The sequence below is a fragment of the Cylas formicarius genome, unplaced genomic scaffold (assembly GCF_029955315.1).
Source record: "Cylas formicarius isolate icCylForm1 unplaced genomic scaffold, icCylForm1.1 PGA_scaffold_1__22_contigs__length_36826433, whole genome shotgun sequence".
Taxonomy (NCBI): domain Eukaryota; kingdom Metazoa; phylum Arthropoda; class Insecta; order Coleoptera; family Brentidae; genus Cylas; species Cylas formicarius.
Genome location: NW_026844264.1, coordinates 33,143,828 through 33,161,547, shown reverse-complemented (window position 1 = coordinate 33,161,547; position 17,720 = coordinate 33,143,828). Strand labels below are relative to the sequence as shown.

At 35.7% G+C, this 17,720-nt stretch overlaps 1 protein-coding gene across 1 annotated transcript in view; it reads right to left on the bottom strand.

Moving 5' to 3' along the window:
• Positions 1-17,720, bottom strand: part of LOC132697170 (cuticle protein 19.8-like) — a 35,327-nt gene that overhangs the window by 4,974 nt on the left and 12,633 nt on the right. Inside the window, exon 3 of the mRNA XM_060662464.1 lies at positions 12,343-12,616. Within this exon, the coding sequence (XP_060518447.1) occupies positions 12,343-12,616 (274 nt within the window). The remainder of the gene's footprint in view (positions 1-12,342; positions 12,617-17,720) is intronic.

The window sequence follows — 17,720 nt, the reverse complement described above, 5'->3', positions numbered from 1 at the left end:
CCACCCTGTATATCAAAAGTAAAGACATTTAGGCCCCCAAAATGGAGCCCTTAATTATTGACAGTCAGTTAGAAAACACTCACATTTCTAGTATCTAGTATCAATTTCCCCAAATTAAGATAATTGTGTTACCTTACTTTGCCAAAAAATTGTCGTCAGAAGTTTCAATTTGATCGCTACAAATTTATTTTCTGCACACTCCTCTCAGAAAGTTTTAACGTAAAAGGAAAACGTCTGTATAAAAAACCATAACTATATTAAATTCTAGAAAAAACTATAGTTGTTGAATTCAATTGCCCATATTTAGGTCTCACAAAAACCTAATGCTTTTCATATTTTCCTATATTAACCACGAAATATTCCTTGAATGCTCCTCTATTAAATTTACATTGTTCAACCCCGTTGACTAGGTTGATCTAATTTTTAATCACATATCTAGATTCTTCAACCTTTCTTAATCTTCTTGAAAGTTTAACCGATGATGTTTGTGTAATTTAATTAAAGAATATAATTTTGGTCGCGTTAAATATAAACGAGCGTATAAAAATAAAATTTTAACTGTGCCATTCATTTCAATTCAGAAATGCACAAACAAAATTTGTTTCAAACTATGGAGATTAATAAAGTGAAATATATATGACCAACTGTCGTTTTAAATTTATAACACTACAAGTATAATTAAGAACCTATTAGTACCTGCTCTTTATAGATTATTTAAAACGACTATAACCCCACCAAAAATATAGTGCATTTATTGCTTGTATTTAGTATTAAGTATGCCAGCAGATGTTTATTCTACATTAAGTAGGTCTTGTCTGACATGGACCGTTACAATTAAGTATTTTTTGAAGGCTCCTGTATTTTAACACTTTAAAATGTGGAGACCGTGGAATGAAGCAGATGTTCCCTCGTTAGATGGATAACAACGCAGAATTTGAAGACGGAGTGGAGAGGATAGCCGAACCTAATCACAATTTAGAAGACTAACTACCTCATCAAATAAAAAAAAAGGATCCATTTGTCTTCGGATGCTAAACATATTGTTTTGAATATTTACAATTTTACAAAATATTCAGAATAAGTAGCAGCAACTGTAGGGAAAATGTTTGCACTTCGCGAGTTTTTAATGAGCAACACGCTTATCTAATTAGGCGCATAATCTACTACGCTTATATATTGAATAGTATTTTAACCCAAGAAGCCAAAGAGTGTTGCGTACTTTTTTTGAAGAAAAAAAGATAAATACCTAGGACGGTCCTGGAATATTTACAGGTAAAGTGTCTGTTCTGCAGGGGGTTCTATAAGTGGCTACGGTTTTCGACTAACAAACAGTAGGCAAATGACGGGGTCGGTTGTAAAAGAACTACATTTATGGTCGAAGTATAGCACCCATAAGAAGTTTTATGAAAAAGAAAATAGATACTGTTGTTAAACTGGGTCTTTTTGGGTTATTAATTAGGAATATCTGGCAACATTTTGTACGCCGGGCGAAATCTTCTTGACGGAAAGTGGATACGGTATTAGATCTGTGAAATTTCTTTAAATACCCGAATCTTCTTCATATCTAACACATTGACAATATTTCCCTTACTTCACTCAAACTCTCACGGCTTTCCAGAAAATTTTCCTTGATAGATACACCTTTCACTGCCCATGTATTACGAATAAATTTAGAATTTCAGCAAAGGAATATGGATTATGGATCATCACTTTACAACTTCTGGATTCCTCCCGCGTTGGTTGTCGTTGAGTCAAATTTACTGACGTTTCGCCAATCATCCTGTTGGCTTCTTCAGAGCTCAATCTACATATTTAAGTTAAATTTAAGTTTGGGTAAAGCTCCGGAGAAGATGCTTTTCGAAATGTCAACAAAGGACCCTTATTAAGTTTGTTTAGTTTTCCCTCCCTAGCTTTAAAACTACTTTTCGATATAATTTTTAGGTAGTTGACCACCGTTTAATGGTCCCGTTTCTTACTCCCAATATCGTGTTACGTCACGGCCTGGCGCATTCCAATGTCAAAACAATCGTCAGAGATACTGATCTATACGTCTGGTGGTCCGCAGCAGCAGCCGCGACGGCGACGGCCCCGAATTCGTTCACAATTAAATCGTTATTGGATCGACTCTTAAGTGGGTAAAAGTATTGCGAGTCAAGGCGAGAATTGCGTTTCTTGGCGGGTAATTTTTTCTCCGGGTTACGAAACCTGGCACGCTTTTTACCGTCGACGATTAACAGGCCGGAAAGGATCGTTTCGGAGGGACATCGCGTGAAAAATCCGTATATAGCCAGGCGCCCAACGTCAAGGTCGTTTTTTGTAGCTTTGAATGTCATTTTTCAGTTTGTCAGTTAACGCTAATGGACATTTTCAGATTTTCGCCCGTAATTGGGACACCCCGTACATTTTCGACAGAACCATATTTCCGGGTTATTTCTGCGAACCTAGTGCGTCTTCCGGTTCGAGAATGTCAATGAAAATAATTTTTTTCGATCCCGAAAAAATTTTTATATATTTTTTTAATGCTTCGCAACTCCCTGTCGCTCCGACTTTCGACAGCTTACATACCCAGGTGGAACTACAAATTCCTGCTGAATTTCAACTCAAATTTTGGACAATTATATCGGTTCGTACACCGATTCGGGCAAGACTTCCCCAAGGTCCGTGTCGAAAAAGAGAGAACAAACAAAATAAGAACGTCGCTATATTGAGGGCTACATATGAAGGGAAGTTGACACTCACACCCTTTTAGGCTACTGGAGAGTATTTGATATATAAGGGCAGCCCCAGAATTTCCCGACCTGAATATGAAGAAAACAAAGTAGAGTAACAATTTTTAATTATTTTTCACTAAAGTCCCCCTTAACTTCAATACACTTATTACTTCTCTTTATTAACAACTCAATCCCTTTAAAAAAATATTGTTTTGGTTTGTCTGAAAATTGAGCTAAAACAGCCTCTTTTAACTCAACTTCGTCGTTAAACCGCCGTCCACGTACGTCCTTTTTCAAATATCCAAACAAATAATAGTCGCTGGGGGCCACATCTGGACTATAGGGAGGATGATCTATCTGTTGGAAGCCACACTCTAAAATGGCAGCTTGTGAAACACCAGCAGTGGTCAGTGTTCCTCTACGTTTTACACGTATGCAGTCTCGCAATTTATGTAATAATGTTGCGTAATATTTACCATTGACAGTGGTAAAATCTATCAGAAGAATTCCTTCACAATCCCAAAAGATCGTGGCCATCACCTTTTTTGTTGATTGGCAGACTCTGAATTTTCTTGGAGGTGTTTCACCCTTACGACGCCACTACATTGATTCTTTTTTCGATAGAGGGTCATAATAGAAAACCATAGTTTTATCTCCCGTCACAATAGTTTCTATCATAGGCTTCGGTTCCGACCCACAGAGTTCCAAAAAAGACCGGGCACACTCGACACGGCGTTGTTTTTGAATAGCCCAAAGGTTTTTAGGAACCCATCTTGCACTAACCTTATGCATACTTAGATGATCATACAGGATTCGACGAATACTTTTATCAGAAAGATTTGTAATTTCTGAGATTTCCTTGATCTTTAAACGTCGATCACTCAATACCACCTCTTCCACAATCGCAATAATATCTTCCGTTATGACCTCCACTGGTCGACCAGTTCTTGAATCATCTTCAGGGGACTCCTTGAAGAAGAGAACTTTGACCGTACACACCATCCAGTCTTTCTTTAATAATTTTAGGTACTAACTCTTCTTTTGTTAAAAACTTTATGACTGCTTTATAGAACAGACAACATAAAAACTTTTTTTTTACGCTGATGTAGTGAGGATCGTAGATACTGTAGATCCTGCTGAGCTCTTATGGGAAGATCTTCCTTATCATTAGCAATGACAACCTGGTAGTTAGCAATTTGCTGCTGCTTTTGTTTCCTCTAAGCTTCACTTAGGTATAAACCAGATTCTACAGATTGCACCACAGCTGTACTAAGCATAACCGATGCTATATTGAGGGCTACATATGAAGGGAAGCTGACACTCACACCCTTTTAGACTACTGGAGAGATTTTGATACTCTTAATAGTAAAATTTTGATTTCAATTTTAAATTTTACTGTTTTTACGCAATTAATAATAGCTCCATATCGATCTCGAGCAATGGTGTAACTTCATCTTTTTTCTCAGTGAAGCTAAGCAAGCCGTTTGCGAGATGTCCATATTATTTACAATTAAATGCTAGCATATAGCATATATTAAGGTCTGTGATTCGGTGAGAAACTAATTAACGATAATAGACAAAGATTTTACATTTTCAAAATTCAATTCAGTGGTTTTATATCAGTGAAGTTACGGGGAAGCGGATGTTGTTTAAATTATTTTGTTACCGAATTCAACCGGTTCAAAATTCACCTCTAAATAACAACAATTCACCGAATTAAATGAGAAAACTTAAGCAACCACTAACGTTTTAATACCAATCTTTTCAAACGCCACTTGACGATTCTGTTCCGAATGAAATGAAATACGAGGAGTGCTCAAAAAGTAAGATGACTTTTTTAATTGGGCGGGAACTTCGATATTTTTTTGTTGCTCTCACTCGCCTTTGCTCGCGTCTAACAAAATTAGAATCATACCTCAGCCACCATACTCACCGGATACGGCTTCCCGTGATTTTTTCCTTTTCCGAAAACTCAAGAAACACCAGAAAGTGCTTACCAGAAGCAAGGAAATAAAATCAGCACAGCCCTGCCTGGAATGTATTGTATCTGTATGTATTGTACTGCTTATCCCCAAGACAGAAGATCGTTTTGCAATACTATCAAAGTGTCAATTACGTATGCGCCAATTGCGAATTAGACGCTAACGCAAGACGTTAAACGCAACAATTGACGTTATTTCGGCGGAGCTATCCGGGCTAATTGGACGATTAACATAAAATTGTAAGTTTCTCGCCCATAAATAAGTCCGTCTGTGTCATTATCTTTCGTTAATTCATCTCTAATGTTTATCGTCTCGAAACGTAACAAAACATTAGTTTACTAATTATGTAATTAATTATTACGCAACAAAAGTTTTTTTTTTCGTTATGGGCAGAATAAATGAAAGCAAGCTAGTAATAAAACAATGTAATTTGGTTTCTTCGATGCTAGCATGGAACAACTGTGTAAACGGGAACTATGTAAAAATTGTCTGGTCATGTTTGCTCCATTTTAAAATATGTAAATACCAGAAAGTTTCATTTCAGATTTTCGGATATATCTGAAATGATGTTATTCCAAGAATAGGGACTTTAATACAAACTTATTAAATCCGAAACTACCACTTTGCCCTGAGAGGGTTTAAATAGAGCGAGATTATTATTGGAGAATAGGTTAGAAAACCATTGGTGGTTGCAACTGGTTAAAAAGGTTTGTAAATCTTAGGGATTCCCCATCATTTACTCCCTTTTCTACTCAGACTTGTCCCAATGGCTCTTTTTTCGCGTCCCATTTGTTTTAGCCCTTTTTGTTTTTGTTCCTGTGTGTCCATAGGCCACACAGGAACTTGCTTAAGTTGTCTATTTGATGCGTCCGTATTGAATTTTTTCGTTATAGTTAGTTGAGTTTTCGTTGTTTAGGATAGACTCGACATTTGAAATGATTTCTTCATTTGGGATCATACGTGGGGTAAGAACGAAGCTGGAACCTTTTGCGAGAACGGATTTTCCCCCCTCAGACAGTTGTTTGACAGTTGGGAAGAGTTTGATCGTTTTACTTGTATTGAATCTGTTAAATTATTGAATGTGGATAGTCCAAGTCAACTAGGCAACTAATTAAGATTCTGTGGTAATTGTGGTGGCTGCTTTTGACTAGAGACAATCTGCGTGGTTGGAGAGTCTACCTCAAATTCGTCTTTTTTGGTTATTATTATTATTATTATTCGAAGAATTCTACAAAATATTTTTTTTTATATTAGAATATTATAGGAAATCATATTCAAAAATTTGGTGTTTTCAAAAATGTGTTTAAAACTAAACAAGTTATTTAAAAAAAATTCTGTCCAATTTAGCAACATTTATAAGTTATAATATAGTATAGTCTGTCTCACTATTCATTGTGCTATTACGAAAGTATACCTGCCGATGGCAATAAAACTCGGTTCCGATAGGTATTAAATTAATCTGTGTGATTCCAATACTACTTGCCTTTTGTCTATATTGCTGTTTTTATAATAATATATTGGTTTCATCTTCTCCTAGCTTCTTTTTAAAATAATTGACGTAGAACTAACCAAAACTAGCCAAATAGTACGAAGAAGTTGTGGTGGAATCTTTTGATGCGAATTAAGGAAAGACCCGGGCAAGCTGTAAAAATGAAATTGCTTTGAATTTAATTATTTGGGGTTTTGTTAGGAAATATACTAAACAATATTTATTTATGCATGTATTTATTTTAAAATCTAAAATAAAATTACAAATTTGTTTGTTGTTCTCTGTAAATCCTATTTTTTTTCTAGATATTCCAGTCGCCATTTCCGAATTCTAAAAGGTTCTATTAAAACTTGCCTTTTGTCATTTTTTTTTAATCTAAAACCCATGTGTTGAATACACTTCCATAAGGTAGCTCTGCCATATTTAACACCGGTTTCATCTTTTTCGAGCCTCCTAATTAAGATATCTAATGTAGGCGCGCTTTGTTCCTCGTATATCTGGTAAATTTTACGTCGTATTATATCTCTACACTCGAGAAAATGTCAGCATCGCTTCTTTTTTTCCCCGCTGAAATGGGATTATTCACAATTTTCAATACAGTTGCTGTTGGAATTTTCGTCAATGTGGCCGTTTCTTCTAAAGGTGCTTGCTTGCTGGCACCCCGTTTAATTAGAGTCAAGTAAACATTGTTCATGACTTCCTTAAATCTCAATAGAATTGTGATTTCTATATTGAGATACACTAGACTCGCACATATTTGGCATAATTCGCACACGATTCAACACCCGCTATATTACACACGAAATAAGAATGATTACTAATAAACTTAAACTAAGTAGTATGCCAAACCAAAGAATATTAAACACGGGTAGGTCTAAAATTATTTTCTATTACGGACCACAATTTTACCTGAATCGAAATTCCGAAACTTTACGTAATAATCTCGTTGCATTGTATGTTAATGACCACCCTTGGATAATCCCATTCAAAAGCAATTGGTCACTTTCTTATATCTATGAACAGACCATATCTCATCTACACGGCATTCCGTTTAGAAATACATAAGTTTGTTCCCTTTTTATTTCAAATTTATTTTTAATCGTTTCTTGTCTTTCCATAACGTTTTTCTCTAAAACAAGCAATAAACGTAAAATATTACTTGGACATACTATCATGTTCGCAGCAGTTTGCGAATTTTCCGCGTTCGGTTTGTTTAGTTTTGGCCAATTGAGCTTCGCAAACTTCGGACAGTGCTGTGGGCACTCGGCGTCTTTAGCAATGACCTTGTTTCACGCCCGCCATTCGACGGTTTTTCAACCTCCGTTTCCCAACCACGCGACGGACTTACTCCGGGTGAAAAAAAGGTACAGTTCGAGGTCCGGTTTCGCAACCGTCCACCATTGTTTGCGCGGGAAATCGCTGGTAATGCAATAAGCGCGGACCTTTGACCCAATAACGATCCCATTTGGGGCACGATTCGAAAGTCTGTGCGGGCAACGACGAGATTTAAACCGCAGTTTTTCGTATTAGCATAGACTGCTTACTTAACGTAAGAAAAAAAAACGCCGCACCAATTGGAAATCAGACGAGAAAAAGTATACGAAAATAGCAATAACTGTCGAGAAGCTTGAAGTACTTGCCCACGTACTACACAAAATATTAAAAAATGGCTGCGTTTGAACCTGGCGGCCATTATTTTTTAACGATTTTCGGCCGTTTTTTCGGGAGTCGCTAGGAAACACCATAAATATCCGAAGTTTCAAACTATCGACTTCAAAATTTGCCGTTCATATGGAGTTTGGTTTCCCAACGAAGCCTATTGAAACAGTGGTCCAGTATTCCAGTTGTCTTACTTTGGTTTTCGCTTGCAACTTCACGATCAGTATTACCACTTTTATATATATTTTTTTTACTTTACTTTACTTTAAAATAAGTTTTAATTTTTTGAATTGCGACTTATTTTCGATTTAAATTTTGAATTTCATTCTAAATTGTGAGCAATAAACGGTAAATTTGAGATATTTTGCAAAAAATGTATATTATGTTTGCATCGTATAGGTATTAGAGTATTCAGTATTCTGTTAAATTTTATTGCTTATCTTTGGTTGATCTCGTGTACGTTTTAACACTAAAAAACGTATTTATTTGAAAAATAACAAAAGTAAACAGCTTTAAAATAATTAGGTTTAAGTGAATGCAAGAATATTACATAATTTAATAAGAATAAACACTTGGAAGTAATTTAATATTTTGTGTACACTCCGTCCGCATCCTTCACAGCTAGAAGTCTGAAAGGAGATATGACATTTTCTTCAAGCGTCAATTGTTCCCATGCTGCCTGAGGCACAAAATTTCGTCGACACCATTGTCGCCCATATGTTTTCGATTGGGTTGGTGTCATTCAACCTGTGAGAAAAAAGACGGCGTTCGTTATGTGTGTAATGGGTCAATATTATTAAGGATTTGTGGGCCTCCACGACTTTTGAGGGCGGTAAGCAACTCTTCTTTTGTGCCGTGTACGACGTGTGTCCAAAAAGTAAGGTCACTTTTAAGTTTTATCAAAAGATATTTATTAATTTATCAAAATTAACGTTGTCCCCTTCACACTTTTGGTAAGCACTTTCTGGTCTAGCCTTGAGTTGTTCCAGCTATTTTTCTTTATCTCATTAATAGTTCCAAACCTCCTTCCTTTCAAGGTGAATATGGTGGCTGAGGCATGATTCTGGTTTTCTTTATGACCAAAAAGTTAGACACAAGCAACGATGAGTGAGCAGGTGCATCATCGTGATGCAAAATACAACCTTAATATTTGATCGAAGTTGACGTGCTTTTTTTGGTCTTGGCGATTCTGGGTTCTTCCATTGGGACGACTAGGCTTTGGTTTCGACGTCATAACCGTATACCCATGATTCGTTACCCTTTTTGAGCATATCAGGATCATCATTGACGTCGTTTAACAGCTCTTGAGCGATGCTCCTTCGACTGCCCTTTTGTTCAAAATTTTGCTGCTACACGTTTCATGCCCAAAACTTTGGATGGCACTAGCCAATGGACATGCCGACGTCTTCAGCCACTTCTCTAACGATTTTTCAACATCATTTGTTTCACTTTGCTCAAAGTAGATTCACTATATGCCGTTGACAGCATTTCTTATGTGTGCTGCAATACTGTATTCTATTTTTTACACAAAATTTTGTGCATATTACTTGTTTCATTTGATAAACATGAAAACAATGAGTCTCTGGGTTTAAATTATGCGACCTGGACAGTAAGTGTTCCCCATCACGCCCATCTCTCGAATCTGGCATTGTTCGGTACCGGATTCATCGCACGCCCTGTACAGCGACCGCTTTTATGCGGTTATTACCGGTAAACGGATCTGTCGCGTCGGCTCCTTCAACGTCGTCAGAAGTAGGATTGCCTCGTCAGGCAATCCCACTTCTGATTCGTCGCTCGAGCTAACAAAGAAAAGGCGATAAGAAAATAAAACAATCGTGAAGTGGCGTGGAGTGCGCGGAGACGTGAAATCAGAAATAACCTCGTGGCTAATAAGGCCGGGAAAAGTAATAATTCTCCAATTTAGCGATGGCCTTTGTGCCGTCCGGGCAATTGGGTCGATTGCCCGAGACCCCACTCGAGATTGAGGAATAGCGCGGAAGGGCTTTCCCGGTGGCACGAAAAATGTCTCTGCTAAACGCGGAGGTGTTCGGAAGATGATAATGCCGATAATGTTTTTCTTTTCACTTTTCGGTTTCTTTCTCACTTATTTGGCCTTTGTTGTCGAAAATGCAAGCAAAAAGCAAAAACAGGATAGTAGCCTGCTTTATACGAAATGAAATACGTTATTATTGTTTACTAGCTGACCCGGGAGCCTTCGTACTGCCTCAATCGATAAATAAAAGCTCTAAACTTTTGTATAAAATAATCTTAAAGCAAACAAAACAAATCCGTATTAAATAAAAAAGCATTTTTTCAATGACGCATTTACAATACAGACAATTGCAGTGAATTTAAAAATTCCTTGGGATAGTTGACTACGTCATCCTGGTTCATAACAGTGTCGACTGATTTGAAGGAAACGAACTGCCCTGATATAGTTTCTTGGGCCGTCGCGTGGATATTTTCTTCAATTTGTCTTTCTCGAAAACAATTAATGTGATTCTTCTAAATATTTATTAACGTTTCGATCGTAATTTCGATCTTTTTCAAAATATTCTTATTTTATCTAGGTGACATACATAACAATTGATGACATTTGACGTTGTGTTAATATATTATAAATAAAAATAAATTGTTAGCAAATATTTTATACGGATTGAAATGGCATGCAAAGCAGGTACGGATCTTGTTTATCAGTAAATATATTGGATAATTTAATTTGGGTAGTTTAAAATTTAATGATATATTTTGTTAAGGTCTTTAGAATGGGTTTTGTAATTAATTGATTTTTTGTTTTTTTGGATTTTTGGTGTTAGGTTCTGTTAGTAGGACTTTAACTTTTTGAAAATTAAATGTGTGTTTGGTGTTTTCGCAATGGGTATGAAGGCCTGTTTTATTTTCTTTTGTCATGCTTATGTCTGTTTATGCTATTTTTTCAATATTGGCTTGTTTGTCCTATATATACACTGCCGCAATTAGAACATGGAATTTCATATACTATATTACTTCTTTTTTCAACTGGAATTTTTGCTTTGAGTTTAGTGAAGAGATATGTTTTTGTAAATTATTGTCTTTTGTGTCCTATTTGAATTTTGTGTTTCTTGAAAATGATTTGGAGTTTTCCTGATAATCCAGGTATATATGGTAGCGATATATATTTTCTTTAAGGATTTTGATGTTGGTTTTTGTTTACGTCTCCGAGACGTATTATGATGGATTTTTTTTGGGCTAGGGGATGATTAGATTTAAAATTAAGATAACTTGATGATTAAGTTTTCTCAGTATACCATTTTGTTCGTATTTCATTTTGTATGTGATGTACGGAAAAGTCTAAAAAGTTAATAGTATTTTGGTTCTCAATTTCAATTGTGAATTGTAACTTTTGTGGAAATTATGGAAGGAGTTTAGCAATAAGTTTGTTTTTCTTTTTGTAATTGCAGTTATGATATCGTCGACATATCGATAAAAAAAAGGTAAATTGAATTGAATGTTTTTAATAACATTTTCTTCTAGATACTCCATAACATTGTATTGAAAAAATGTGGATTTTAGTGTAAAATCTAAAGTCAGTTAAAATTCATTGAGAGGAATATCTGTGTGTAGTTTAATTTTGTCTCATTTTGTTTTAATTACTTGTGTGATAAGCTCGAAGGGTATGTTGGTGTATAATGATACGACATCAAGCGAAACTACAACGTAGTTATTTGGAATTTTTAATTTTTTTATTTTTTGTTTAAAGTCTGTCGAGTCTTTGATGTAAAGTTTATTTTGATTTGCTATGTTTTTTAAAATATTTTTTAAATATTTAGAAAATTTTTCTGTTGGTGATTGGTATGCAGGATACGCTAGGTCTTAATGGGATGTTGGGTTTGTGCAGTTTGGGTAAAACGTAATTTCATATAATTTCGTTTGTTTTTCTTTTAGATTGGATGTGAGGGATTAGAATTGTTTGATAGATTTTCTTATCGTATTCTTCTGCGTGCCTGATATCCGGTACCCTTATCGGGGTAAATTATTGGCTGTAAATTAAAAGTCGTGAAAAATATGGCCTTTCGGTTTAAACACTACCAAATGTCGCATCGAGGGCTACAATTTTCGTATATACGGTTTCCGTCTATCACAAAGATCCGTGGGAGTGCAAGGTTTTGAAGAAAATTTTTCGAAAACCATTTACACTGCTGGAAAAATTCATGGGCCAGGAGGCGTGGGAGAGCAGCATGGAAAGAATCGAAGAGAATTCCGGTTTTTGGCGAAGTCTGACCGATCTCTGGGGTACGTTTAGTCTGATTTACGTCGGTGTCGAGATTTTTGGATTAAAACGAGAAGCTCCGCAGCGTCAAAACTGTCTAGAATTCCGTCTAAATCTAAGCCAATACCTCTTACTTCTTCAATAAGGTAAACATATTGAACGTTTATTTTTTAACAATAAAAAAAGGGTACAATAAATATGGCATGGAATGAGGTATAAATATAAACGACGCTAGGTCCGATCTTCAGTGACCTCCGCCGAAGTCGTGACCTTCGTGACCGTGATAGGCGATGGAGTGTCCGTTGGAGTAGTGGCTGGGATGCATCGCTTTCCCGTGCCTGGTGACCACAGCGTTGAACCCGTTGTGTTTGTCGGCGGTGTAATGAACGATCCTAAGGGTACCGTCAGGCTCGGCAACGCTGTAAGAGCCTTTGACAACGTCGCCGTCACGCGTCTCCTCCTGGGACTTGTAGTCGCCCGTGTGGAAGTCCTCCACGCCATATTTGAATTCGTATTTCGGATGGGCCTGCAACGTAAATGGTTTATTGCTTCAAATTCTACCGTGCGTCCAATTTATCTTCATGACATTTCAATTGGCCGTAACTTTTGTGTTTCGATTACAATAATGTAACACACTTTATATTTTTGTACATTTGTTGTTGACAAATCGGCAACAGTTATTATTTACAAATTAAAGTAGAACGAAAACACTAAAAATAACAAGACACACTAAAGTAAAAAATTCTCATACACTCTAATTGTATGATGTCTTGCATTTAGTTTCCGGATTGTCTTTTAACTGATTGATTGCCTATGGTATCCTTTGGCGAATTTCCATGACATTATTACAAGGAGTTATGTGCACGTGATTTTTTATGTATCCAAAAAAATCCATTAAAGTTAAGTCGGGGCTGTTAGCTGGCCAATCCATAGTTCCCTATCCGACCACTGGGATATTCCATGTTAAGAAAATATTTAGCATGAACAACATTGTGAGGATTGCCACCGTCTTGCTGCCATATAATCAGCGCTGATATATTTATTTGGTGCTCTAAGAGTTGCAAATAAAGATCTACAGTTAACTTTTGATTTATAAATATAGGACCCAAAATATGCCCATCTGTGACACCACACCATACATTAATTGATTGGTGGTACCCCTGGGTATGTATTTCGTGTATTTATCTGGAATTATTTAAATATGTATTTTATCTATTACAACACTTTCCATAAAATGTTTTTCAAAAAATCAAAAAAAATATCTGCACTTATTATTATTATGTTTTACTAAATAATGCCTCTCGAGTCATAATACGTGTGTGCCAAATTTCATTAAAATATCTAAACACCCTGTATTGTTTTGTATCGATAAAACCTGGACTATACGAATTTAATCGGTCGCAGATATGGGCAAAACGCCCCCTATACGAGCGGGCGTAATCAAAGCACCCCCGTTTTGTCAATAATCCGGAAACAATATCGCTTAACAACGTATCACCGACTAAAGCTACCCCGTAATCCTGATTAATAAGGGTGTTTGCACGCTCCGACGGTGTTGCGGACGCCTCGCAAAGTTATGTCTTTCGATTAATGGCCGAAGACAATAAGAAATAATTTACGATTGCCCGGAACACGGGTCCCGGAGCGAACGACAATTTGCCACACCCGGAAACCGCTATAAGTAAAAACTGAACAGCTGCAATAGAAAGTTTTTCATTACCTTTTGGATTTTTTGATAATTGATAAATTTTGCGGCAAGGAAATTTATTTGAAATAGTTGTTTGCCAAATATGTGCAACAAGACGGAAATCCGGAAAAACGTTCAATTTTTAGTAGGAAACATAAATGAACTTTTCTTTAGGCCTGACTTATTGAAAGTGTTTTTATGATTATTTTTTTTTAGTTAACCAAACCAAAATTTGCTGACTGACTCTCATTCTACTCTGTGCCTATTTATATACTATTTCAAAGGGGAGGAGCTAAAGCAGGGTACATTGTCTCAAAGTACTGATTGGTGAAAGAACCCATACATATCAATAAGTCTATGACAATTTTTGTCATTTGGTCTCATGGACAAGTACCTAGCTTCTTTCCCTTTACAGAGAAAACTGATAGTTTCGTACTTAATTGCTTTTACATCATTGAACATTTAAAAAGCATTGCATAAGATACACAAGTGGTTAGTTTCGCCGTAGAATCCCTATTTCTGAAATTTTCAACATCATCTTAGATCTATTAAAATCTGAGAATCTGGAACCAAACCTTCTCATCTTAATTGGAAAGTGCTTGTCTGAAACATATTTCTTATATAACAGTCAAATTTTTGAACAAACTAAACTTATGAAAACCCTACGTCGATAATACTTTTGGTATTTAACCTCTTGGTCAAGAATCTCTAATAGGTTTTCTTAGACATTTAAACTCTATACGCCTTAATGTACGTTTTACCATTGAATTAGAAACTTAGAATGAATTAATAGAAAATCAGACCTAACATTGGGTCATTGTGTTTATAGCAAACCTACGCACACACACCGCTCACTTAATGCACTGTCACATCACCATTCGGCCCATAAATCATCGGTTATAAACTTCCTTGTTTACAGAGCCGTAAGACTATCTCAGCCTGAGTCACTGAACTCAGAATTGCAACAGCTTACCTCTGCCTCTTCTTTATAATAATTTCCATCTTGCAGATATTAAGCGTTCCATCACAAAGTACACTTCACCTACAACCTTCCAATACCAATGAGCTCGAAAGCAATCCCACACTTGCCACTGTTGTGCCTCCTTACATTCAAAAACCTCGTTGACCACATATCAAAAGTTCTAAAAAAATATAACATCAAAACCAGATTTACCACTTGTCCAAAAATTTCTCAACATTGGAGAGACAGGACGAAAAATACCAATTAGGCTCAAAGAACGTGAAAGAGCGCTAAGACTAAAACAAAAAGGCCATACAATTTTATTCGATAAATTCTTGCATGTAGTCAATTCTTCTACTAACGAAAAATCCGATAATTTATAGAAATCTATACAACAAACAGTTTCAGTTAGGCTCTGAAGAGGGCAATCGGATGATTGGGGAAACGTTAGCAAGTTTGACTCAGCAACAAACGGCGCAAGATTAACCAAGATTAACCACTTGTCTAGAAACGTCTACAAATAGAAACATGCGGTTGCATGCAACAGGACTGAAAATATCAGCCGGCATGAATTAACAAGAAAGAGTCTTCAAACTACATCACACTTTAAATACTTGCTGAAAATATCTTACTTGTCATTGACCCCCAGACTCTTCCAAATTATTTAACTTTGAAGCACATTTATTTACATTTTTTCTCTTAAACCACTGCAATAAAGTTATTTAATCATGCGAAGCACGTTGTTAAATCTATTTTTCATCAGTCTACGATAATAGGACAAAATTTAACATCGGTTGAGTTGAATTTCACTTGGTTTTGTTTGTCCCAAGTCGTACAAAAAAAAGATATATTTATAAAGCAAAATATATCCTAATAATTTTTTTCTCTAAAAAATTCTCTGTCGCCATGGGGAAAACGCTTAAAAGTTTAAAACCCTCTTTCCGTAGGGATAGAAATTTTTGCGACCGCTCTCTCGCAAGAAAGAAATCAACCTTTTGCCAATTGTTAGTCTTGCCGTCATTAGTTTGGGTGTAATAAACAAAACCTTTTTCAATAGTTTGACGGCATAAAGAGAGTTATCCCAGAATATGGTGTAAGTAAGATGATTCTAATGTCTCAAAATTAACCATTTTACAAAGTCATTGCAGGAGAAATAGGGTATTTTGAAAATTTTTGTTTCGCAACATCATCCAAGGAAAACGTCCAGAATCTATAGATATGTTGATATAGATATTGTTTTTCCCTTGAATTTATTATCCCTTCCCGTCCTACGTATCTCGTAGAAGTGAATGAAATGAATGCCGCTCGGACTGATCAAAGCGATTTTTTTGCTATCGCGGAAGCCGCATCGACTTAAAAAGAAGCGAAGAGAAATATATAGGCGGTCGTTTGAGAGGGCCCTCTTGTAATTTCGTTTTGCTACGTGCTCTCTCGTGCGGCGATAAAAACAAACCCCGCGCAACGTAATACGACGTCGGTTGTTTCCGTTCGAGCCAAATTGCATTTTCTCCCGATCAGTATTCACTCCGCGGACCGAAACGTATCGTTTCCTTCGGTCCTACATTAAACAATGTAAACTAAATTAAATCCGAATAACCGCCCGCTTCTCGACAGATGGCGGAAGTTAATCGTGAAATACAAAAGAAAAACACTATTTTCTGGATAGTATTACAGTAGCTTGTCGAAGTTTTTTTTTTTGAAAAAAAAGTTTTGTCGCCGAATCCGCGTAACTTATCTACTGACCAATGATTTTCACTTTTTTTTATGTACTGCCGGACTATTTGCGAATTTATTCTGCAGTGGTGGCCCACGGTGGCCTTAACGTCGATTCCAACAAAAGAAAACAAAATAAAAAATATGTTTTTTACGCATCTTTAACGAGTATTTCATGTCAAAAACTCAACACAATTTGGAGTTCAGAACGGTATGGTTAAGGGCGACAACCTTTTCGTACTTAATATACTACCACAAATCGTCAGATAGAGTTAAACTACAAACAAGTAACTGTTTAATGCAGTTTGCCGGTTTTTGTAAACCATTGATAATCAGGACAGCAATGAAATGGAGAATGGAGACAAATAAAAACTATTAAGTATGATTCATATGAGCATATGTAATGTATTCATACTATTTAAAAAAATTGTAGAATCAACAAATATTAACGAAACTAAATATTAGCTAAATACAAAAATTGAAAAAGAAATAAAGCTAGTATTCTAGTCTTTATTATCGTCTCAATAGTTTGGTTGATATGTCACTTTTGGTAGAGTAATTGAATAATGAGAGTGCTTCTTGAGAAAACACCACAAATGTAGAAATTATAAAACATTACAATAAATGTGTTGTGCTGTTCATTCCATAAAAATCCTTACTTTTTAGAAAAAATGTGACGTCATATTTTGCATATCAGAAGGATCTCTATCAATTTTATCAATAGGTAAACAAACTCACGATTCCATATTTATTGGTTTTTCGATGTATTTTTAAGCATTTTTTCTGCTTTCTCCTTCTTTCTCCGTACCCAGTTCTATAATCAAAATCCAGATTTTCAAAATCAATGACTTCTTGAAATATAACTGAAGAAGCCGACAAACCAAGACAATAGAAAGACATTTTGATGAAAACCTCAATATTTTACTTTACTTTAAAGTAAACGACCTTAAGTTCTACTTTCTTAATTTTTATATTACAATTGTTTTGGAGAATCCTGAATATTCAGACTTTGAAAAATTATCCGGAAAGTCCTATAGTAAAATTCGGCGAACACTAAAATATAAATTCCACTAGTATAAGTTCTTTCGAGTGCATAATTTAAACGATGAACATAAAAGGCAGAATCTCCAATTTATTACTGAAATGTATAGAAGATCTCAAGAAAATGGAAATTTTCTAAACAAAATAATATTTTATCATTTGGCGTTTTTCTTCCTCAGAATAATCCATTTGAAATATCTTAAGTTATTTAACTTGCGCTGCAGATCT